The sequence below is a fragment of the Rutidosis leptorrhynchoides genome, chromosome 6 (genome assembly GCF_046630445.1).
Source record: "Rutidosis leptorrhynchoides isolate AG116_Rl617_1_P2 chromosome 6, CSIRO_AGI_Rlap_v1, whole genome shotgun sequence".
Lineage (NCBI taxonomy): Eukaryota > Viridiplantae > Streptophyta > Magnoliopsida > Asterales > Asteraceae > Rutidosis > Rutidosis leptorrhynchoides.
This window is the reverse complement of record NC_092338.1, coordinates 364,853,679-364,880,251: the sequence shown is the minus strand read 5'-3', so window position 1 is coordinate 364,880,251 and position 26,573 is coordinate 364,853,679. Positions and strand designations below refer to the sequence as shown.

Below are 26,573 nucleotides of genomic sequence, written 5' to 3'. Positions count from 1 at the left end.
AAACTTAGCGTGCAGTTTTTCTTTCCTCAATACTTCTAGCACTTTTCTCAAATTTTCTTCGTGCTCTTGATCATTCTTTGAGTAAATAAGTATGTCATCGATGAAAACAATGAAAAACTTGTCAAGATATGGCCCACACACACGGTTCATAAGGTCCATGAACACAGTTGGTGCGTTAGTCAATCCAAACGGCATAACCATAAACTCGTAATGACCATAACGCGTCCTAAAAGCAGTTTTTGGAATATCATTCTCCTTTACTCGCATTTGATGATATCCAGAACGTAAATCGATTTTCGAATAAACTGACGAGCCTTGTAGTTGATCAAATAAGTCATCAATTCTCGGCAGTGGATAACGGTTTTTGATGGTAAGTTTATTCAACTCTCTGTAGTCACTACACAACCTAAATATACCATCCTTCTTCTTGACAAACAAAACAGGAGCTCCCCATGGTGATGTGCTTGGTCGAATGAAACCACGTTCTAATAGTTCTTGCAGTTGGCTTTGCAGTACTTTCATCTCGCTGGGTGCGAGTCTGTAAAGAGCACGAGCTATTGGTGCAGCTCCTGGTACAAGATCTATTTAAAATTCAACAGATCGATGTGGAGGTAGTCCCGGTAATTCTTTCGAAAATACATCGGGAAATTCTTTTGCGACGGGAACATCATTGATGCTCTTTTCTTCAGTTTGTACTTTCTCGACGTGTGCTAGCACAGCATAGCAACCTTTTCTTATTAGTTTTTGTGCCTTCAAATTACTAATAAGATGCTGCTTCGTGTTGCCCTTTTCTCCGTACACCATTAAGGGTTCTCCTTCTTCTCGTACAATGCGAATTGCATTTTTGTAACATACGATCTCTGCTTTCATCTCCTTCAGCCAGTCCATGCCAACTATTACATCAAAACTCCCTAACTCTACTGCTATCAAATCAATCTTAAATATTTCGCTACCCAGTTTAATTTCTCGATTCCGGCATATATAATCTGCTGAAATTAATTTACCGTTTGCTAATTCGAGTAAAAATTTACTATCCAACGGCATCAATGGACAACTTAATTCAGCATAAAAATCTCTACTCATATAGCTTCTATCCGTACCCGAATCAAATAAAACGTAAGCAGATTTATTGTCAATAAGAAACGTACCCGTAACAAGCTCCGGGTCTTCCTGTGCCTCTGCCGTATTAATATTGAAAACTCTTCCGCGGCCTTGTCCATTCGTGTTCTCCTGGTTCGGGAAATTTCTAATAAAGTGGCCCGGTTTTCCATATTTATAACAAACTACATTGGCATAACTTGCTCCGACACTACTTGCTCCGCCATTACTCGTTCCGACACCATTTATTCCTTTCGTTCTGTTAACCCCTGGTCCGTAAACCTCACACTTCGCCGCGCTATGACCATTTCTTTTACACTTGTTGCAAAATTTGGTGCAGAACCCCGAGTGACACTTTTCACACCTTTGGCATAGCTGCTTCTGATTGTTGTTGTTGTTACGGTTGTTATTGTTGTTGGGATGATTGTTGTAGTTGTTGTTGTTGTTGTTGTTGTTGTGCCGTTTGTTGTAGTTGCGATTGATGTTTCGATTGTTGGGATAGTTGTTGTTGTATTGGTGACTCTTATCACCGTTTTCCTCTCACTTTCTTTTGACTAGCTTCACGTTGGCCTCTTCGGCCGCCTCTTCTTTAATTCTTCCCTCAATATGGTTCACTAGTTTGTGAGCCATTTTACATGCCTTTTGTATGGAGGCAGGTTCGTGTGAACTTATATCTTCTTGGATTCTCTCCGGTAACCCTTTCACAAACGCGTCGATCTTCTCTACCTCATCTTCGAACGCTCTCGGACACAATAGGCACAATTCTATGAATCGTCTTTCGTACGAAGTAATATCGAATCCCTGTGTTCGTAACCCTCTATGTTCTGACTTGAGCTTATTGACCTCGGTTCTGGGACGGTACTTCTTGTGCATTAAGTGCTTGAATGCTGACCACGGTAGCGCATAAGCAGCATCTTGTCCCACTTGCTCTAGATAGGTATTCCACCATGTTAACACAATACCTGTGAAGGTATGCGTAGCGTACTTCACTTTGTCTACTTTAGCACACTTACTTATGGCAAACACCGATTCAACTTTCTCGGTCTACCGTTTCAATCCAATTGGTCCTTCGGTCCCATCAAATTCTGAAGGTTTGCAGGCAGTGAATTCCTTGTAGGAGCATCCTACATGATTTCTTGCGCCGTTAGCTGTATTACTAGATTCAGAGTTATTGTTGGTATGTAGCGCGGCCTGTACTGCGGCTATATTTGAAGCAAGAAAGGCACACGAAATTCCTCTTTGCTCATATTCAAGGTGTGTCGAGTAGTCGGTGCCATTTCCTTCAAAATAGTCAAATGAAACTAGTTAATCATATAGAATATTAAGAGTAGCCAATAGTATCTCGTAGCATAATATGAACTCATTTATAAAAGCTTTTTCTTCATATTAGCGTTTTATAAGTTTAAATTCGGGTACTACCTACCCATTAAGTTCATACTTAGTAGCTAATATACAATTCAACTACTACAAATCCATATGAAAAACTGATTATAATAATATATCACATACAAATATTCTTCAAACTTACAACTTCGCTATATTACATATAACATGAAATATAGTAGACTATGATACATGCCAGTTTTGAAGATAAATCTAGTTAATACGCAAGTTGTTCAGCAAAGGAAATAAAGACACGTAATTCATAAGTCCAGAAATAAGTCATGCATTCTGGTTTTACTAAGACGACATCCCATCTTTGGTCTTGTGGAAAATAACCGTTATGACCATTGGCTAGGCAGCTTGTTGTAATGTCGTCAAAAGGATGAGGGTTTCGTAATGTCCAACAGCCCCGTAATAATCTAAAAACCTTGTTTCTCACCCCAACTACTGAATCCGTCACTTGTGGGAAAGTTTTATTTAAAAGCTGCAATCCGATGTTCTTTTTCTTACTTTGGTAAGAAGCGAACATCACTAACCTGTAAGCATAACATACTTCTTTATGTTGCATGTTAGAAGCTCTTTCTAATTCACGAAATCCTATGTTGGGATATGTTGAGTCAAAATAGGTTCTTAACCCGTAGCGTAAAATTGCATTTGGGTTCCCCGCATTTAACGCTTTAAAGAAAACACGGCGTAACTTAAAGTCTCCCCAATGTGATATACCCCACCTATCAAAGGAAAGCCTTTTATAAACTAAGGCATTTCTAGAAAGTCTTTCAAATGTTTGACAAGTTAATTTCGCCATAACTAAATGTGCTGATGAATTCTGACCGACTCTAGACAAGATTTCCTCAATCATATCCTCTGGTAGGTCTTCTAAAATATTCGGTTGTCTACCCTTAACGTCCATTTTGTTTTTATACTGTAAAATAGACAAGGATTAGATTCGTAATAACAAATAATACAAGCAATTTTTACATAGAACATAAAAGTACAAGCACACTACAATACATTTATTACACAACATGCTCACACCCCTCTAATCTGAATCACTGGTTTCTTCTTCTTCGGACTTGGTTCTTTTTCCTAATCTTCTAGGGATATATGATGTTCCTCTAATATGAGTCATCGTTTTCCACATTGGTTTAGAAAAACCTGGTGGTTTAGAGGTTCCCGGGTTATTGTCACGATATTGAAAATACAGGTGTTGACGGTACATATAAAGTTCATCGGGGTCGGAATCATATTTCTCTATTTTGATGCCTTTTCCCTTATTATTTTCTTTTGCCTCGTTAAATTGGGTCGGGGTAATTTCTATAACATCATTGGAATCCTCATTAGAATCGGATTCATCGGAAAATTGGTAATTTTCCCAATATTTTGCTTCCTTAGCGGAAACACCATTGACCATTATTAACTTTGGTCCATTGGTTGAGGATTTTCTTTTATTTGACCAGTTTTCCGTGGTTCCTACTATTCCCCCCTCCGGAACCTCTTCTTCTTCCGGTTCCTCTTCTTCTGGTTCCTCTTCTTTCGGTTCCATTTCCTCTTCTTCCGGTTCTTCGGGAACTTGTGAATCTTGCCAATATATATTCGACTTTTCATTATTATTAGGTGAGTCAATGGGATTTGAGATAGAGGTAGACATCTATCACACAATATCAAACATGTTAAGAGATTAATATATCACATAATATTTACATGTTAATAATATATAGTTTCCAACAAAAATGTTAAGCAATCATTTTTAAAGAAAAACACGGTCGAAGTCCAGACTCACTAATGCATCCTAACAAACTCGATAAGACACACTAATGCAAATTTTTTGGTTCTCTAAGACCAACGCTCGGATACCAACTGAAATGTCCCATTCATATTGATTATAAACGTTCCATATTAATTGATTTTGTTGCGAGGTTTTGACCTCTATATGAGACGTTTTTCAAAGACTGCATTCATTTTTAAAACAACCATTCCCTTTATTTTATCAATAAAGGTTTTAAAAACATTACGTAGATTATCAAATAATGATAATCTAAAATATACTGTTTACACACGACCATTACATAATGGTTTACAATAGAAATATATTACATCGACATATGTTTCTTGAATGCAGTTTTTACACAATATCATACAATCATGGACTCCAAATCTTGTCCTTATTTTAGTATGCAACAGCGAAAGCTCTTAGTATTCACCTGAGAATAAACATGCTTTAAACGTCAACAAAAATGTTGGTGAGTTATAGGTTTAACCTATATATTTCAAATCGTAACAATAGACCACAAGATTTCATATATCAATACACATCCCATACATAGAGATAAATATCATTCATATGGTGAACACCTGGTAACCGACATTAACAAGATGCATATATAAGAATATCCCCATCATTCTGGGACACCCTTCAGATATGATATAAATTTCAAAGTACTAAAGCATCCGGTACTTTGGATGAGGTTTGTTAGGCCCAATAGATCTATCTTTAGGATTCGCGTCAATTAGGGTGTCTGTTCCCTAATTCTTAGATTACCAGACTTAATAAAAAGGGGCATATTCGATTTCGATAATTCAACCATAGAATGTAGTTTCACGTACTTGTGTCTATTTTGTAAATCATTTATAAAACCTGCATGTATTCTCATCCCAAAAATATTAGCTTTTAAAAGTGGGACTATAACTCACTTTCACAGATATTTCCTTCCTCGAAAATAAGACTTGGCCACGGATCGATTCATGAACCTATACAAATATGTACATATATATATCAAAGTATGATCAAAATATAATTACAACCATTTTTATTATGTTTTAAAGATTTGAGTGTATTAAGTCAGCTGTCCTCGTTAGTAACCTACAACTAGTTATCCACAGTTAGATGTACAGAAAATAAATTGATATATATATTATCTTGAATCAATCCACGACCCAGTATATACACGTCTCAGGCTAGATCACTACTCAAAGTATATATATTTTTAGAATCAACCTCAACCCTGTATAGCTAACTCCAACATTACTGCATATAGAGTGTCTATGATTGTTCCAAATAATATATATACATGGGTCGATATGATATGTCAAAACATTTGCATACGTGTCTATGGTATCCCAAGATTACATAATATATTAGAATACATTTATAATACAATATAAGTTAGCTAGGATATGATTTGTATAGATTTGTTAAACATTTCCCGTAGTTAAAAAGATAAAAAATATCCAATCTTGTTTTACCCATAACTTCTTCATTTTAAATCCGTTTTGAGTGAATCAAATTGCTATGGTTTTATATTGAACTCTAATTTAAGAATCCAAATATAAAAAGTATAGGTTTATAGTTGAAAATTTAAGTTACATGTCAATTACTAAAGAGGTAGTCATTTCCGTCGAAAGAACGACATCTTGATGACCATTTTGAAAAACATACTTTCACTTTGAGTTTAACCAAGATTTTTGGATATAGTTTCATGTTCATATGAAAAATCATTTTCCCAGAAGAACAACTTTTAAATCAAAGTTTATCATAGTTTTTAATTATCCAAACCAAAACAGCCCCCGGTTTCACTACGACGGCGTATATCCAATTTTATGGTGTTCATCGTGTTTCCAGGTTTTAAATCATTAAGTTAGCATATCATATAGATATAGAACATGTGTTTAGTTAATTTTAAAAGTCAAGTTAGAAGGATTAACTTTTGTTTGCGAACAAATTTAGAATTAACTAAACTATGTTCTAGTGATTACAAGTTTAAACCTTCGAATAAGATAGCTTTATATGTATGAATCGAATGATGTTATGAACATCATTACTACCTCAAGTTTTCTGGATAAAACTACTGGAAATGAGAAAAATGGATCTAGCTTCAAAGGATCCTTGGATGGCTTTAAAGTTCTTGAAGCAGAATCATGACATGAAAACAGTTCAAGTAAGATTTTCACACGAAATAAGATTGTTATAGTTGTAGAAATTGAATCAAAGTTTGAATATGAATATTACCTTGAATTAGAAATATAACCTACTATAAATAACAAAGGTTCCTTGATCTTAGATGATTACTTGGAATGGATTAGAAAGCTTGGAAGTAGACTTGCAAACTTGGAAGTATTCTTGATTTTTATGAAACTATACTTATAGAATTTATGAAGAACACTTAGAACTTGAAGATGGAACTTGAGAGAGATTAATTAGATGAAGAAAATTGAAGAATGAAAGTGTTTGTAGGTATTTTTGGTCATTGGTATATGGATTAGATATAAAGGATATGTAATTTTGTTTTCATGTAAATAAGTCATGAATGATTACTAATATTTTTGTAATTTTATGAGATATTTCATGCTAGTTGCCAAATGATGGTTTCCACATGTGTTAGGTGACTCACATGGGCTGCTAATAGCTGATCATTTGAGTGTATATACCAATAGTATATGCATCTAAAAGTTGTGTATTGTACGAGTACGAATACGGGTGCATACGAGTAGAATTGTTGATGAAACTGAACGAGGATGTAATTGTAAGCATTTTTGTTAAGTAGAAGTACTTTGATATGTGTCTTGAAGTCTTTCAAAAGTTTAAGAATAGATATCAAAACACAACATGTATATACATTCTAATGGAGTCGTTAAGTCTTCGTTAGTCATTACATGTAAGTGTTGTTTTGAAACCTTTAAGTTAACGATCTCAATTAATGTTGTTAACCCAATGTTTATTATATCAAATAAGATGTTAAATTATTATATTATCATGATATTATGATGTATAAATATCTCTTAATATGATATATACATTAAAATATCGTTACAACGATAATCGTTACATATAAGTCTCGTTTCGTAATTCTTGAGTTAGTAGCCTTGTTTTTACATATGTAGTTCATTGTTAACACACTTAATGATATATTTAAATATCATTTTATCATGTTAAATATTGTGTATTAATATCTTAATATGATACATATGTATTTAGTAGACGTTATCATAACGATAATCGTTATATATATCATTTCGAGTTTCTTAACTTAGTAATCTCATTTCTTATGTATATCACACATTGTTAATATACGTAGTGAGATACTTAATCATCATAATCTCATTTCAACCATATATATATGTCTATATGTACCACAACATGTAGTTTTTACAAATTTGTAACGTTCGTGAATCGTCGGTCAACTTGGGTGATCAATTGTCTATATGAAACTTATTTCATTTAATCAAGTCTTAACAAGTTTGATTGCTTAACACGTTGGAAATATTTAGTCATGTAAATATCAATCTCAACTAATATATATAAACATGAAAAAGTTCGGGTCACTACAATATATATAACCAAATTATATAAATACATATACATATAGAAATTACAGATATATATATATATATATATATATATATATATATATATATATATATATATATATATATATATATATATATATATATATATATATATATATATATATATATATATATATATTAGGATATACATATATGAATACACTAAAATACGTTTTCTGTTGCATATCATTTTCAAGCTGTAGTGATTTGTCCTTCTGTATAATTAAATCGTACCATCAGTGTTGAATTTTATTTCTCTATTTTTTTTCATTTTTCCAAAACTTAGGATTCGAGATTAATTTCAAAATGTGTAAATGCAATTGTGTTAGGAATCCCCTACTCAAACTATCTGCAAAATTACAAGTTTCAATTTTATTGATTATCAATTTTGGAGTCAAAGTTTGGATTTCAAAAGTCAACTAATATGTTCATCCAAAAATTCGAAGTTGCTGTTATGATTTAAGTTAAATTAACGAATCCAATAGTTTCTATATATGATTAGAAAACTTTTTCGTGTTATAATCTTTATCTCTAATGTTATAAAATCAAAAATCAAAATTTTTTTTTTAAAACTAGCGACGTCAACAACAGGTTTTATATATATATATATATATATATATATATATATATATATATATATATATATATATATATATATTTGCTTTGTTAATCAAGTTAATCACATATAATCATCTCTATGTTGGTCATTGAGTTCAAAAAATCGATTTTGTAATCGTTAGTAAAATTGATATGGTTATAAGTCGACTGAAAATTTTGAAGAAGAAGAAGAACATAAACAGGCGAATATACAGGTTATAAATATTTGGGTGGGTTTTAAAACAGATAAACAAGACAGAGGGGATGGTTTGGTGTGGTGTCAGGTGAACGAGTGGTCACGGGTTCGAGCTCGGTCTAGGGCATTTCTTTTTAGAAAAAGCTTGGAAAGGGTATAACTTTCTATTTTCATTTCTATTATTGTTATTGTTATTATTATTATTATTATTATTATTATTATTATTATTATTATTATTATTATTATTATTATTATTATTATTGTTATTGTTATTATGATTAGTATTATTGTTATTATTATTATTACGAATACAAGTAGTAAATATTATTTTTATTATTATTATGATTATAGTTAGAAAACTGATTATTATTATTATTATTATTGTTGTTAAGTTAAGTATTATTATAACTGTCATACTATAATTTATTATTATCATTAAAATGAGTATTATTATCATAACTATAATTATTGTTATCATCATTAACATTAATTTTAAGATTATTATTATTACCACTAATATGATTATAAGTATTATTATTTATATTATCATGAGTATTATTATTATGTAATTATGAAAATCATTATCATAATTAGTAATAACAAAAAAATTAATATTTTTACTTTTACTATCATTAATATCGTTATTATTATTAATAGAACCATTAACATTATTATCTTATTAACAATATTAAGTATTACAAACATTTTTACCACTATTAATATTATTTTGGTATTATTATAACTATTGTTATTAACATACAAAGAATATATTTAATACATTTAACATAACAAAAATTAACATTTTTATATATAAAAATGAATATATGAAGCATATGTATATTATTAATATAAAAATGATATAATTAATAAATTATAAATATAAACTTATTCGATTACGATTTACGTGTATTAATATATACATACAAATGATATAGGTTCGTGAATTCGAGGCCAACCTTGCATTGTTCAATATCGTCATATGTATTTTTACTATAAAATACAGTATTGTGAGTTTCATTACTCCCTTTTTATATATATTTTTGGGACTGAGAATACATGCGCTGATTTTATTAAAGTTTTACGAAATAGACACAAGTGATCAAAAACTACATTCTATGGCTGGATTATGAATATTGAATATCACCCCTTTTTAGCTTGGTAACCTAATAATTAGGAAACGCGTATGGCCCCTAATTGACGCGAATCCTAAAGATAGATCTATGGACCTCGACAAGTCCCATACGGGGTACGGATGCTTTAGTACTTCGAGATTATTATTATTATACAGACGAGAGGTTCTATTTGGGGATATTCTATGCATTAAAGTTAAGTCGGTTATCAAGCGTTCACCATTTGAATGATTTTTAATTCGCGGGTTACGCGTGTTATTTTGTACTCGGGTTACGTGTACAATTAATTATATGAAATCTTGTGGTCTATTAAAATGATGAAAATGAATGTTTATGATAAACTAATGAACTCACCAACCTTTTGGTTGACACTTGAAAGCATGTTTATTCTCAGGTATGAAAGAAATCTTCCGCTGTACATTTGTTCATTTTAGAGATATTACTTGGAGTCATTCATGGCATATTTCGAAAGACGTTGCATTCGAGTCATTGAGTTCATCAAAATTATTATTAAGTCAATTATAAATGGATATATTATGAAATGGTATGCATGCCGTCAACTTTCGATGTAATGAAAGTTTGTCTTTTAAAAATGAATGCAATGTTTGTAAAATGTATCATATAGAGGTCAAGTACCTCGCGATGTAACTACATGTAATGTATTCATCCAGATGGATTTGGACGGGTCATGAAATCATCAACCCTCCGCGATTGTGGAGGTGCGGGTTCCAGATTTGGGACTACAAAACTCGAGCTCGGCCGAACCATTCTTCAATCTATCTTCTATCTCTCTCGTTATATATATATATATATATATATATATATATATATATATATATATATATATATATATATATATATATATATATATATATATATATATATATATATATATATATATATATATATATATATATTATTAATATGATCAAGATTATTATCATTAAACTTATTATTAGTAGTACTAATATTATTATAATTAGTATTATACATAAAATACTACGACGAGGTTCTACTCGCATGTTTTCAAAATAAGTTTTCGAGTGGGATAGAGTAAAGGAAATTATGGGTTATAGCTATGGAGGTTATGGGTATTGTTCGGGGGTATGCTCATGAGGTCAAACTAGTGTTTATCATCTCCATTGCATCTACTTACTTTTCCTGCACAATATTGATACGTGAGCATTCATATCTTATCTTTTATATATTAATAGTGTATCCCTGACTAGTGCACGAGTATATAGGATTATGCATGCTTGTACGCTTAATATTGTCGTTAGATAGTTTATGATGAATCATGAATTTAATACATATGCTACTGGGATAAGGTATATGATATGCATGTCGTTGGAAAGGTGGCGAAAAATTAATAACTTTTCATTTAGAAAGTGTATGGTTTCGATGAACGGATTAAAAGATATCGTTAACTGAATTATCACTAATTTTAGTATTATTAATGAAAATGATTATTATTAAAACTATCGTCGTTATTATCGTCGTTATTATTACTACTTAATTATTATTATTATTATTATTATTATTATTATTATTATTATTATTATTATTATTATTATTATTATTATTATTATTATCATTATCGTTATTAATGTAAGTATTATCATTAAAAATGTTATTATTATTGTTATTACTATCGTTATTATTATTAAGGTTATTATTAATATTATCATTATTATTATTTTTATTATTATTATCATTATAATAACTATTAGTAGTATCATCAATATTATTAGAATATTTATCATTAAAACTAATATTAGAATCATCTAAGTTTTATGATTGTTATTATTATTTTGAATACGATATAAAAGAGGACTAAAAGCTATTAAACAAATCGATTAGGAAATAATGAGTATGAGTATCATGATGAAATTTAAAATATTGTAAGATATTGATTTAAGAGAAAAATATCGTTTTCATTATTTTATTTTTTTAGTATCACTTATATTAAAACTATCATTTTTACTAAAATTATCATTTTTAATAGAAATATCGTTGTTATTATAAAGTATCATTATTATTATTATCTTTTTAGTATTATTATTATTAAAAATTATAATTTTGAGTAGAATTATTATTTTTATGAAATATTATTATTACTGTTAATATTAAAAAGTATCGTTATTATTAAAATTATCATGATTAGAATTATCATTTTATTATAATCATTAGTAAATATAAATATGGTTATTATCATTAACAGAATAATAATAATTATTATTATTATTACAAAATAATACAACTTTATAATTATTATTATTATAAATATTATTTTATCAAATGAATATGTGATACAAAGATATTTTTACCACATATAATATAATTATATTAATAACACATATCACTATATTTCTATGATATTAAGGGAATTTATAATTTTTATTACTTAAGATATATAAAAGAATATTTTTATCATATATAAATTTTAATATAAATTCTTGTTATTAATAAAGGACTTGTATTATTTACTCAAATAAAATCTGATAAACATGTTTTAATATATAAAATGACTATATTTAAGTTATATAATAAACATGAATATATTTTTGAAATCACTTTGGGTCAAATTGATTTTTGTTAACCTCTGCATGATAACCTCGAGCATTAGGATTGTGATACACTACGACTTGACCTAAATTGTTAGACAGATATTGACCAACATATAAATATATATAATTAATATAGGTTCGTGATTCCGAGGCCAACCTTGCACTTGTTCAATGACGTCATATGTATTTTTACTACGAAATACAGTATTGTGAGTTTCATTTGCTCCCTTTTTAAATGCTTTTGCAATATATATTTTGGGACTGAGAATACATGCGCTTCTTTTATAAATGTTTGTCGAAATAGACACAAGTACTTAAAACTATATTCCATGATTGAATCATTATACCGGATATCACCCTTTCAGCTTGGTAGCCTAAGAATTAGGGAACAGACCCCCTAATTGACGCGAATCCTGAAGATAGATCTATGGGCCTAACAAACCCCATCCATGTTATGGATGCTTTAATACTTCGATTTTTATATACAGATGAGTGTACCTGTATATTTGGGGATATTCTAGTTGCATTTGTTAATGTCGGTTACCAGGTGTTCATCATATGAATAATTTTTGCAGATGAGTGTTCCTGCATAATGTTTATAAAAATGAAATCTTGTGGTCTATTAAAACTATGGAAATGAATATTGATGATAAACTAATGAACTCACCAACCTCTTGGTTGACACTTTAAAGCATGTTTATTCTCAGGTATGAAAGAAATCTTCTGCTGTGCATTTGCTCATTTTAGAGATATTACTTGGAGTCATTCATGGCATATTTCAAAAGATGTTGCATTCGAGTCATTGAGTTCATCAAGATTATTATTAAGTCAATTATAGATTGGATATATTCTGAAATGGTATGCATGCCTGTCAACTTTCGATGTGATGAAAGTTTGTCTTTTAAAAATGAATGCAATGTTTGTAAAATGTATCATATAGAGGTCAAATACCTCGCAATGTAACCATATGTTATTGTACTCGTCCTTATGGATTAGGACGGGTCGCTTCAGAGTATTAACTGTGGATGTCAATGAATATAGAAAGACAGGAGCAGGGACTCAGAAAAATAAGGAAAGATATAAAGCCCGACAACAACACATAAATTACAAACCGTGTATATCAATACGTATTGCAACGTAAAGACACGGGAGAATTAAAAACACTATAACCCCAAGGTAATAGTAAAAGTAAATAAAATCCTCCGGTGGTTGATGAAAAATAAGAATGACAGATATGAAAGTTAGGAGTATATCAAGAATCAGAACTGGATGGAGCATATTGACGAATGCTTTAAAGTATGAATTGAGAGAGAAAGAATAGAAAGTATGAGCTGTGGACCTAAGGAAACGAAGAGGGTGGATTTATAGTAAAATATCTGACAGAGCAATCGAGACAGATTATCACATTTAACCAAAGAGGATTCTAATTTCCTTAATTACCGAAGAACCAAATCCTATTACAAAGATTTTCTCCAAATCCCTTGAACTCTGGAAATCAATCCTATCCATGTCAAAAGATATGACGAATCTACATTTACTCATTTCACTCTTTTGTGATAACTTCACTCATACTCTTCACTTAAACAAATTGTTTTATTTAAAATACTCACTGATGATAAAACTCTAATTTTCAGCTCGTATGCGTCATGAAAACATACTTATTGTCAGCCATAAAGATCCCAATCAAATTTCGGGATGAAATTTCTTTAACAGGTAGGTACTGTGACGCCTTGGAAATTTCTGACCAAATTTAAACTTAATCTTTATATGTATCTGACACGATAAGCAAAGTCTGTAATGTTGAATCTCGAAAAATTTGGAATTATATTCATGTAATCAATTACCCTTTGACTGTGCTCGAGGATTCACGAACATTTATGTGTATATAGATATGTATATAATATAAAGTTATATTAATTGAAAACGTTAACAAAGTATTTGATGAATAAAACTTTACATGAACGTATTTGTTTCAATATATGTTTAATATATTATCCGATGGAAATTAAAAGATAATATCAAATGATTGAATTATCAGATACATTGTGATATGATTACGGGTCTTTGTTGTGAGGTCCACTGTGATTTATGAAATATGTTTTTTTAACAACATTCGGAAAATGGTAAAGTGATTTACAAGTAAGAACAAATGTGTCAATTAACGGGAACTAGACAAGGATTAGTGGAGATTCCTGTTTGATTTCTAAACCATGCTTCACAATGATGTCCTTGTAACTTTTGATACGATAATCATTAACTTTCATATTAATTAATACGAAAGTGAAATTATGGAATATAGATAATTTAGACAATAAATATCGATAAGTTAAGTAAATCGACATTTTACATTAAGATGATTTCATACATTTAATTAACCATTGGACTTTATCCTACGCTTCACCAACAAACGGTAATTTAAAAACTTGAAATCTGTTATGTGTTATATATGAAGTTTTTTTTTTAAACATTTTATGATATAAAAATTTCCATTATTTCAACTTTTTAATTCTTAATTATATTTAATTTTGGGAAAACAAAATTATTATATTTATTTGATTTAGTTCAAACATACAAACAAGTTTTCAGTTTAAAAAGAACTTTATTATTAAAACGTTTTATAAGATAATTTGTGTATGAATTTAGAAGAACTTAATTAAAGCTTTGTATTATAAATTTACAACTATATTTTATTGTTCAAAAAGGTAGAAGTATTACTGAATAATAATTTCGAAACGATTATAAATTATATAATGAACTTTGAAATATAATTAGTTTTGAAAAACTATATATTATATTGTAAATAAGTATTTCAAATTTATATTTTGAAATGAATATATATATATATATATATATATATATATATATATATATATATATATATATATATATATATATATATATATATATATATATATATATATATATATATATATATATATATATATATATATATATATATATATATATATATATATATATATATATATATATAATTTACAACGTAATAAAATTTAATATTAATGTAGTTATAAAACGTTTTATTTAAAATATTACTATTATATACATATATATAATGAGACGTCGATTTATAGAAGCAAATGACCACAACACTCAAATGTAAAAGTAATACTTCGAGTAATATAGTTTATCGATGATCAAGTCTAATTATTGATAAAGGTACACGTCGCGAAATGTAAAATACAAGTTTTCTAAGCGTACGAAAATGAGTTCGAGAAACCGGAACCGGGACTTTGGTCAATCTACAACGTACGAGTCATTGGAACTAAAATTACCAGTCAACTATGCACGAGAATTAAATATAATATTTAATTAATTATAAGGATTAAATATTATATATAAATAAAAACGTGTGTCGGCAATGTAAGTTAAGCAATCATAACTGTAAAGTCGACCCATGCGGTCGCATGGGAAAAACACCATGGAGCCATGCGATCGCATGGCATGCTGGGTCAGGCAAGTTCTATAAATTCGAGCGAGTTCAGGCTTAATCACACACACATATCAATATTATTCCGTGATATTATTACTTACATTATTAAATATATTATTATTATTATTTATATTATTATTATTATTAAGATTAATATTATTATTTGTCTTATTATTAGTAGTATTAGTAAAGTATTAGTATTATTATTATTTATACATAACATACTACGATGAGGTTCTGCTCGCATGTTTTTCAAAACGGGTTTTTCGAATGGGATAGAGCTAAGGAAATTATGGGTTATAGCTATGGAGGATATGGGTATGGTTTGGGGGTATAGCTCGTGAGGTCAAACTAGTGTTTATAATCTCCGTCTACGTACTTTCTTGCAATATTGAATCACAATATTGATACGTGAGCATTCATATCCTATCTTTTATATATTAATAGTGTATCCCTGACTAGTGCTCGAGTATATATGATTATGCATGTTTGTATGCTTAGTTTCATCGTTAAATAGTTTATGATAAATCACGAATTTGATACGTATGCTATTGAGATAAGGTATATGATATACATGTCGTTGGAAAGCTGGTGAAAAATTAATAACTTTTCATTTAGAAAGCGTATGGTTTCGATGTACGGATTAAAAGATATGGCCAACTGAATTATCATTAATTTTAGTAGTATTATTAAAATGATCATTATTATTACTATCATCGTTATTATCGTCGTTATTATTATCTAATAATAATTATTATTATTAGTATCATTATCGATATTAACAAGATTGAAGGTACGCGCTACGCGGCTAGACATATATGATAGAAATTTGATAAATCTAATGATTTGGAAAGTTTATTTACCCTCGCACATTCTAGGTATTCGTTAGAAGCAGTAAATCCATAAAGACAACAAACAGAATGCAACTAATTACACAGACATGCTGAAAGTACCTGACTCAGCATATTCACTTAAAAGACTGCATTTCCTAATGGAAATTTGCAGAAATACACCAATACATAAATACCATAATTTACAGATCAAATTGTTTAACAAAGGATCAGGAAGTTAACAGACAACGATAATCTACATCCTAAAGTAGCTAAGGATTACAAATAGAAGTACACAAACCAAGTTTCCAGCAAGCATACACATAATTAACATTCGGGATAAAAAGTTTTGCAAAACAGCACCAAGTAACCTGGTTTACAAACTTCCAGTCGTCAAACCAAAAGAAATTGCTGATTGTGCTTGCTACCCCACCTGCGATCAGGCCTAAAGGCTCCCACACTTTCTCTTTGCTCCAGTGTTACCTTTCTTGGAGTCTTCGGGGAATAAAGTTCGCTTAGCTGTCTTCTTTGAACTCCCTTCTTCTGGTTCTCCTTTCTTTGTTTGCTCCTGCTTCTGTAACTGGACAGTTGGTAAAGTCGTGCTCGTTGTGGTGACTGTAGAAATTTCAGCTGTGTAGGAATAAGATCTATGAGTGCAGGTTACATGTTATAAAATAAAACTGAATATAGGCTGCGAAAGTGACGGCAGTAATGAAATCAAGGATAGAGTACAATGAAGAAAGACATAACTACGCAGAAGGCGAACCTGTTGGTAAGTTCTGGACTTCTGTGGAGGTGTCAGACACATCAACGGTTGGTACTTCGTTTGGGATTTCGTCAAGAAGTCTTGTGACAATGAATTCTGGGTGCAGTTTCCTTGATTGAGGGTTGTAGTGGAACTGGAATGTGTGCCTCTGCCCTTCTATGGCCCTTATGATTGGCGGTAGTTCATGAAGCTGATCATAACCTCTGTTTGTTATGAGGTCACTGCAAGTGCTTCCAACAATTATATCACCCGCGTCTGAGAAAAAGGTAAAGAATGCAGTAGTTGATGTGTCATTGACAATAGTTTTGAAACAGTAGCTGAAACACATTAAATAAAATAGTCATCTATTATGTAGTGAAGTAGGAAAAAATTATGGCTGCAAGGTGTTCTTACGTGGGTTTGTAGGTTGGTTTGGTACCGTGCACCCGGCATGTGTAATTATTGGGAGCTTCAATGACCTCCATGACTTTCAACAAACATTCGCTGTAGCTTTTGTAATACCAGTCTCTGTTTCCACCCACTTTGAAATGTCCCGTTCTTATTGATTAAAAACGTTCCATATTAATTGATTTCGTTGCGAGGTTTTGACCTCTATATGAGACGTTTTTCAAAGACTGCATTCATTTTAAAACAAACCATAACCTTTATTTCATCAATAAAGGTTTAAAAAGCTTTACGTAGATTATCAAATAATGATAATCTAAAATATCCTGTTTACACACGACCATTACATAATGGTTTACAATACAAATATGTTACAACAAAATAAGTTTCTTGAATGCAGTTTTTACACAATATCATACAAGCATGGACTCAAAATCTCGTCCTTATTTAAGTATGCGACAGCGGAAGCTCTTAATAATCACCTGAGAATAAACATGCTTAAAACGTCAACAAAAATGTTGGTGAGTTATAGGTTTAACCTATATATATCAAATCATAATAATAGACCACAAGATTTCATATTTCAATACACATCCCATACATAGAGATAAAAATCATTCATATGGTGAACACCTGGTAACCGACATTAACAAGATACATATATAAGAATATCCCCATCATTCCGGGACACCCTTCGGATATGATATAAATTTCGAAGTACTAAAGCATCCAGTACTTTGGATGGGATTTGTTAGGCCCAATAGATCTATCTTTAGGATTCGCGTCAATTAGGGTATCTGTTCCCTAATTCTTAGATTACCAGACTTAATAAAAAGGGGCATATTCGATTTCGATAATTCAACCATAGAATGTAGTTTCACGTACTTGTGTCTATTTTGTAAATCATTTATAAAACCTGCATGTATTCTCATCCCAAAAATATTAGATTTTAAAAGTGGGACTATAACTCACTTTCACAGATTTTTACTTCGTCGGGAAGTAAGACTTGGCCACTGGTTGATTCACGAACCTATAACAATATATACATATATATCAAAGTATGTTTAAAATATATTTACAACACTTTTAATATATTTTGATGTTTTAAGTTTATTAAGTCAGCTGTCCTCGTTAGTAACCTACAACTAGTTGTCCACAGTTAGATGTACAGAAATAAATCAATAAATATTATCTTGAATCAATCCATGACCCAGTGTATACGTATCTCAGTATTGATCACAACTCAAACTATATATATTTTGGAATCAACCTCAACCCTGTATAGCTAACTCCAACATTCACATATAGAGTGTCTATGGTTGTTCCGAAATATATATAGATGTGTCGACATGATAGGTCGAAACATTGTATACGTGTCTATGGTATCTCAAGATTACATAATATACAATACAAGTTGATTAAGTTATGTTTGGAATAAATTTGTTACCAATTTTCACGTAGCTAAAATGAGAAAAATTATCCAATCTTGTTTTACCCATAACTTCTTCATTTTAAATCCGTTTTGAGTGAATCAAATTGCTATGGTTTCATATTGAACTCTATTTTATAAATCTAAACAGAAAAGTATAGGTTTATAGTCGGAAAAATAAGTTACAAGTAGTTTTTGTAAAGGTAGTCATTTCAGTCGAAAGAACGACGTCTAGATGACCATTTTAGAAAACATACTTCCACTTTGAGTTTAACCATAATTTTTGGATATAGTTTCATGTTCATAATAAAAATTATTTTCTCAGAATAGCAACTTTTAAATCAAAGTTTATCATAGTTTTTAATTAACTAACCCAAAACAGCCCGCGGTGTTACTACGACGGCGTAAATCCAGTTTTACGGTGTTTTTCGTGTTTTCAGGTTTTAAATCATTAAGTTAGCATATCATATAGATATAGAACATGTGTGTAGTTAATTTTAAAAGTCAAGTTAGAAGGATTAACTTTTGTTTGCGAACAAGTTTAGAATTAACTAAACTATGTTCTAGTGATTACGAGTTTAAACCTTCGAATAAGATAGTTTTATATATATGAATCGAATGATGTTATGAACATCATTACTACCTCAAGTTTAGTAGGTAAACCTACTAGAAGTGACAAGAAATGATCTAGCTTCAAAGGATCTTGGATGGCTTGAAAGTTCTTGAAGTAGGATCATGACACAAAAACAAGTTCAAGTAAGATTTTTTACTCGAATTAAGATAGTTTATAGTTATGAATATTACCTTGAATAAGAAAGATAACCTACTGTATATAACAGAGGTTTCTTGATCTTAGATGATTACTTGGAATGGATTAGAAAGCTTGGAAGTAAATTAGTAAACTTGAAGGGATTTTTGAAGTGTTCTTGAAGTGTTCTTCCTATGATGATTATAGCTTGATTCTTGAAGTGATTTTTGATGAAGATGATAATTAACTACTATAAAAATACGTTCATAATAGTGTGTGTGTATGTGTGTGTTGAGAGAGAATTAGAAAGAGAATTGGAAGTGAAATGGAGTGAATGATGAGTGGTAATTGGTGAGTGGTGAGTGGGGTTAAAAGGAGTTCTAGTTAGTTGACTAGCTCATGGTAGAAGTTAAAATTGATTAGTCATACATGACATAATCAAGAGTGGAATCCCATGCTAGTTCCTATTGGTATATACTCATAGTAAGTACGTTCTGAAGCTGTGTATAATACGGGTAAGAATACGACTAGAATTCTTGATGAAAGAAAAGAATGGAAAAGTAACTGTAACCATTTTCGTTAAGTATGAGTGTTTTGATATATATCTTAAAGTCTTCCAAAAGTATTTTAATACATCTAAATACACTACATGTATATACATTTCAACTGAGTCGTTAAGTCATCGTTAGTCGTTACATGTAAGTGTTGTTTTGAAACCTTTAAGTTAACGATCTCAATTAATGTTGTTAACCCATTGTTTATTATATCTAATGAGATGTTAAATTATTATGTTATCATGATATTATGATATATTAATATATCTTAATATGATATATATAAATTTAAATGTCGTTACAACGATAATCGTTACATATATGTCTCGTTTCTAAATCCTTAAGTTAGTAGTCTTGTTTATATGTATATAACTCATTGTTAATATACTTATGGAGATACTTACTTATCATAATCTCATGTTAACCATATGTATATCCATATATATATCATCATGTCATTTTTACAAGTTTTAACGTTCGTGAATCGCCGGTCAACTTGGGTGGTCAATTGTCTATATGAAACATATTTCAATTAATCAAGTCTTAACAAGTTTGATTGCTTAACATGTTGGAAACATTTAATCATGTAAATATCAATCCCAATTAATATATATAAACATGGAAAAGTTCGGGTCACTACACACTTGTTCAATGGTGGCTTCACAAGTGAAATCTACATTCTGGATAATTTTTTTTTACATATATTAATAGTTAATATTTAGAAATATTTAATGGTAGGCTAAAGAATTGATAAAATATGTTATGCAGTATAGAGTATCGCACTTACCCTGTAGTTGTTCAAGTTGTGGGTCAGAAGTTCTTGCAGGGCAAATCTGTTGCGAAATTGTTCTATTGCCATGTCCCCTTGATCTCTGTCGGTTGATGATCAATGGTGGGTTTGCCAAATAACGCGCTCGGTGGCTGCACCAATATTCGATGTAAATTAGCAGCCAGTGGTATTTTTAAAAACCCATATGATGCTAGGTTAAAAGGCAATGCTTACTCATCTATCGAGTCATTAAATTCTGGTATTGGTGGATTAAAATAACAATGTGTTACCTGGGTACAACCAAGCTGGAGTTCCCCTTTTACAAAACAAAGTGAAAAAACAGGCAACAAATGGTTATAAAGTTATTTAATGGGAGCATAACAATTACATGTAGTAATTACAAAGACTGTGTTTTTAATTGTTAGATGCCACGGTAAAGCTTAGGTCGACACGAGCTGACTGCCAAAACAACTAGTTTTTCCATAGCGTCATATGCGTTCGAGTCAAAAGCAGTTGCGAGCTCATTCCAGAGAGTTAGCTGAATTGTGTCACCACTGCACACAAATGCATACCAAACTGTTAGTCAGAAATACATGCTAAAAAAACAGGGAAAAAAATCCGTTGTTCGTTAGAAGTAATTCTTGCGGGTTACTCGTGTTGCGAAAAGCAAGTCAGTCTATTCCCGTTAACACATTCTATTTAATAAATGCTGTTGTGTTTGAAATTTTGCAAAGTAAATAAAGAAAATCCCAAACAATGCATTTATTTATTTTTATTTGGTAAATGATGGCTTACTCAAGATTTGTGAGGTCGATTGTTCTTCTTATAAGCTGTTTGTGGTTAACATCTCTGATGACCACTGGGTCTTCAAGGCGATCAATGCAGCCAATGTAGTCTGTTCACGCGCATTTCATATGAATGTATGTTTAAGAACTTAATTTTAAATCATAAATTATTATGCAAAACATACCAGCGAGAACAGTAGTGCTCGGGACACGTGTACGCAGTTGATTATAAGCTACAAATTGGAAGTAATGATCAGGATAGTCTGCAAATGGAAGCTCTTCAAAATTTGTGTTGTAATCAAACGACAATGTCGTTGGGCCTGGTAATATTTTCTCCCACCGAGTTGTAGCATGAGTCGAGAAGTTTGTTACCACATACACCTTGTTCAAGTGCATAAGTTCATCAAAATATTCCTTATCATTGTATCGCATATTCACAAGCATAGGGTAGTTATGCACCATGTAAAGAGCATCAAGCAGACGGTATAAATAAAAGAGAAAAACAGGTTAATAGAGATGTAAGACGCGAATACCATTTCTTCGATAAGCATGCAACAGTAACTAGTTGGAGCCTGGTTATGATAACTGTAAGTCACCCATTTACGATAGATTCTCGTTGCAATTGTTCTGTATCTATCACCCGGTATTAGTTGCCCAAGTCCCGTTATTTGTACCATAATATCAAAAGGAAGGAAATAATTTGCACTAAATATAAATATATATTAACTATATACATAATTCATCTGTGGTTGTGGTCTTCTTTAGCAGGTGGAACGGGCAGGTGGTGCTGCCTCGAAGTCGGTAATTGCGGACAAAAAATCTGTGTAGACAATATTTTTGGTTACATTAGGCCCGTGGTCTTCGTGTTTTTTAATTAGCAGTTTCAAACCGCCTAGTGATGTAGCTCTCGATAGCGCAACATAGAGCTGCCCGTGACCAAATAGAGGTTTCGGTAGATAAACTCCAATTTGGTTGAGCGATTGACCCTGGCTTTTGTTTATAGTCATCGTGTATGAGGTTTTTAACGGGAATTGTTGTCTCTTCAGAATGAACGGCAACGTTGGTTCCTTGTAGATAAGGCTCATTCTTGGGAAAAAGAGCTTCTCACCGACGCGGGTGCCCGTAATAATTTTAGCTTCCACTGACATGGCTAACATTTGCATAATTATCATTCGGGTGCCATTACAAAGCCCACCTGCTATATTAATGTTGTGAAGTAGAATAGCTGGTACACCCTTTTTTAAATACAGCTCATGTGGTGGCTACCCAGGGTAGTTCAGCGTATTTAGATATTCTGCAGGGTAGAGCAACTCCGACTCACCACCGTCATTTCCATGTGGATTTGGAGTGTCGTAGTTGCAGTAAGTTGTAACTGGACCATCAACCATATCGAGATTAAGCTATTTATCGTATCAACAGCGTCATTCTTGGGACGGACAATTGCTTTTTGCTGCAGGTCAACTGCATATGGATTTTTTAGTGATTCACGAGGGTATATAAAGAAATCAGATTTGCCAATCCATTTTCATCATTAGGAATACAGAACTGGTCAGGTATTTGTACCCAACAACTATTCAACGGGTCTTCTGTGTCAGGCTCACCAATTTTACCATTTCCTACCCTCAACAACCACTTCGAAAATTCTGCGTTCTTCACCCTCATTGATGGTGTCAGCCCTGGCCTAAGTAGTCGCATGTTTTCTGTAAGTATAAAAACCTTGAATCGCTGCCACAAATGTGAAGTAGTAATACAAGCACCAAGGATAGCTGATTTCCCTCCTTTTGTCTGAATAGGTAACGTTTGTTTAAATTCACCACCAAGTATCACAGACTTACCCCCAAAAAATTCTTCAGTGTTTCCTAAAATATCTCGAAGGCTCCTATCAAGAGCTTCAAAACAGCGCTTATCATTCATTGGCGCCTCATCCCATACAATAAGGTCCGTGTTCTGCAGTAATGTCGCCATCTGGGTACTTTTCATGACGTTTCACATCGATTCATCGGTTATGACCAGCGGCAGTTTGAATTGAGAATGTGCGGTTCTTCCCGAAGATAGAAGTAAAGATGCAATGCCAGATGATGCAATAGCAAGAACTATCTTACCTCTAGATCTCAGTGCTGTGATTATGGCTTTCCATAAGAATGTCTTCCCGGTACCACCGTGCCCGTATACAAATACATGTTCAGTTTGTTCATTCAATGAAGAGCTTGTTATAAGATCGTAAATTTGTTTTTGTTTCGAATTCATTTGACGTTCGTGTTCTAGGCGTTCAGCATTTAAAACTGCACAATCATAGTTTCTCTCTTCCATGATAAGACGGTTTGCCAAATCTGCGAGCAGGTCAGCTGGCAGTGGCGGTAATGCGAAATCGGAAATCGATTTCGAACATTGGTTCAAAATGATCTCTACCTCATACAGGACAAAGTTATGTAGGTCATCGGTGTTTATATGCAAGTGGGACATATTTAAATTGGCAGATCACCCGTTAGTTTCTAGTGATTTTCCCAAAGAGCAAATGGGTTCGTAACAGTGCAATAAGACAAAATGTGCGCGAAAAGAGAACGTAACTGAGACGACGTGGCAGATACAGATGCTTCTTCTAGTACCGCTGACCACTCTCTATCATCACCGAGTAACCCAGCCGCTTCACACGCAGACCGGTATGTATTATGAAGGACCTGGTTGACTGTTCTAATATCTTCAACGCTCTTGCACCCCTTTCGATGGCACAAAAGCATCCTTAGAAAAAATGCTTCTCCATAGGCGGGATGTATATACGATATCCTGCCAATTGATGGTTTCTTTAGGTTTGCCCTGCGCTGCCAACTTTTTTTTGACTGGTACCAAACAAATTCGGACGGGAAATCCAAATATGTAAGGTGGCTGCCGTTAACTGAAGATGCATTATAATTAAGCCACTCAGTGAGAGTGGTTTTTTTGGCTTCGCTGTTTTCAACAATAGCACGCAGGGGTTACTTGCCTGGAAACTTTACCAGCTGCATATTTTCAAGATGATCAGCTAGAATCTGGACAGCAGGTTCCCGATGATGAATCGGGAAGTTAAAAATCCGCCAACAGGCTTCGTGAGGACAAATGAACCGAGCATCTATAAAGTTTTTAATTTCATCAATCGGTTGCGTCTGCTGCTGAGATTGGCAGCTGCCACTACCTATGGGTTTTGCTATACGAATAGCCATACGGTCGGTACCTTTTGAAATATACTTGAAGAGGTATTTAATGAGACTCGTCGTACTACAACATTCAACGTTTATGTGAGCCTGAAAAGTCATACATAGTAGTCTATTGTAAGGAACAATGTAGTCGTTATCGAGGTGGACACTGGCACGCGTTGTATATATACCGGTATTACGCCTGCGGTAGTGAGCACGACCGTTGTCATCAAAGTACGTCTTGTCAATGTATTTCTTTGGGAACTTTTTTGAACATGAAAAATTTTGCGTGCATGGTGCCCACTTATTGGCAAGGCCACATGGGCCATGCATCATAGTTGCAGATATGACTGCGTAATCGGGCAAATCAATTCTGGGGTCAGGCAGTTCCGCACTTATGTAGTCGTCTAAATTGTCCCTCATAGCTGCAGAAACCGAGGAGTGAACCCAAACCAAAGTGTGGCAATGTGGCAGCCCTCTTTTCCGAAATTCAATCGTATACAAAACTGCAAGACGTAAAGAGAATAGTGTTAGTCAATTAGCAACAACAAAACATGTAATATTCATGAAGTAAAGAGGAAATTGCAATTCTGGGTGTGCAATAGTACCTCCGCGAACATGGCCAAGAGGCCGCTCGTCCTTTAAAAAGTTTATAAACTCATTGACCTTCATGTGGAACACACGAGCGACTATATCAGCTCAATCTAAAGGCGATAGGCGAGGAAAAGGTTTCAGATACCGAGGAATTTCAGGCCACTTTACATTACACGTGAAAGTTACAAAAATTGCGGGTTTCCAAAAACGCGAGAAATTGCCAGAGCATCGAGATAATGACTGTACATATAACGTGGTCCACCAGTGAACGAAGCAGGAAGAATCCTTATGCTACCGACATCAGAACGAGTTTTATCACCGCTATCGATTGCGTCATACAACCCTGAAAGGTACTCAGCCCGTATATCATTCTGCTTGTTTCTGATGTAGTCCATACGGTCGAGCTCGATGCTGCAATATGCCGTCACCACATACTGCTGAAATAGACGACCCAGCTGTGATGACCCGGGAATTTCCGACCAAATTTAAACTTAATCTTTAGATGTTTCGACACGATAAACAAAGTCTATAATGTTGAGTCTCGAAAATTTTGAAACTATATTTATGTAATCAATTTCTCTTTTGACTATTTCCGACGATTCACGAACAATTGTTTGTAATTAAATAAATAAATATATATAGAGATTAGGATATATATATATATATATAAATATATATATATATATATATATATATATATATATATATTATAATATTTTTACTTTCATTCTTAAAATAAATATTAATATTAATATCATGATTCATAATATTAGGATACA

General features: G+C 32.1%; 4 protein-coding genes across 4 annotated transcripts; all 4 read right to left on the bottom strand.

The window, feature by feature from the left end:
- Positions 1-22,791: 22,791 nt before the first annotated feature.
- LOC139854861 (uncharacterized) lies at positions 22,792-23,187 on the bottom strand. Its single transcript, XM_071844137.1, has one exon. The coding sequence runs from the start codon at positions 23,185-23,187 to the stop codon at positions 22,792-22,794; it is 396 nt and encodes a 131-aa protein (XP_071700238.1).
- Positions 23,188-23,292: 105 nt separating this feature from the next.
- LOC139854860 (uncharacterized) lies at positions 23,293-23,995 on the bottom strand. The gene is made up of 2 exons (XM_071844136.1): positions 23,546-23,995; positions 23,293-23,430 (listed from the first exon to the last, which is right to left on the bottom strand). Exons 1-2 carry the CDS (start codon positions 23,993-23,995, stop codon positions 23,293-23,295), a joined length of 588 nt encoding a protein of 195 aa, XP_071700237.1.
- A 21-nt stretch (positions 23,996-24,016) lies between these two features.
- Positions 24,017-24,493, bottom strand: LOC139854858 (uncharacterized). The gene has a single exon (XM_071844135.1). It carries the CDS (start codon positions 24,491-24,493, stop codon positions 24,017-24,019), a length of 477 nt encoding a protein of 158 aa, XP_071700236.1.
- A 29-nt stretch (positions 24,494-24,522) lies between these two features.
- Positions 24,523-26,189, bottom strand: LOC139854857 (uncharacterized). Its single transcript, XM_071844134.1, has 4 exons — positions 26,016-26,189; positions 25,809-25,866; positions 25,011-25,706; positions 24,523-24,923 (listed from the first exon to the last, which is right to left on the bottom strand). The coding sequence occupies exons 1-4, from the start codon at positions 26,187-26,189 to the stop codon at positions 24,523-24,525; spliced, it is 1,329 nt and encodes a 442-aa protein (XP_071700235.1).
- Positions 26,190-26,573: the final 384 nt, after the last annotated feature.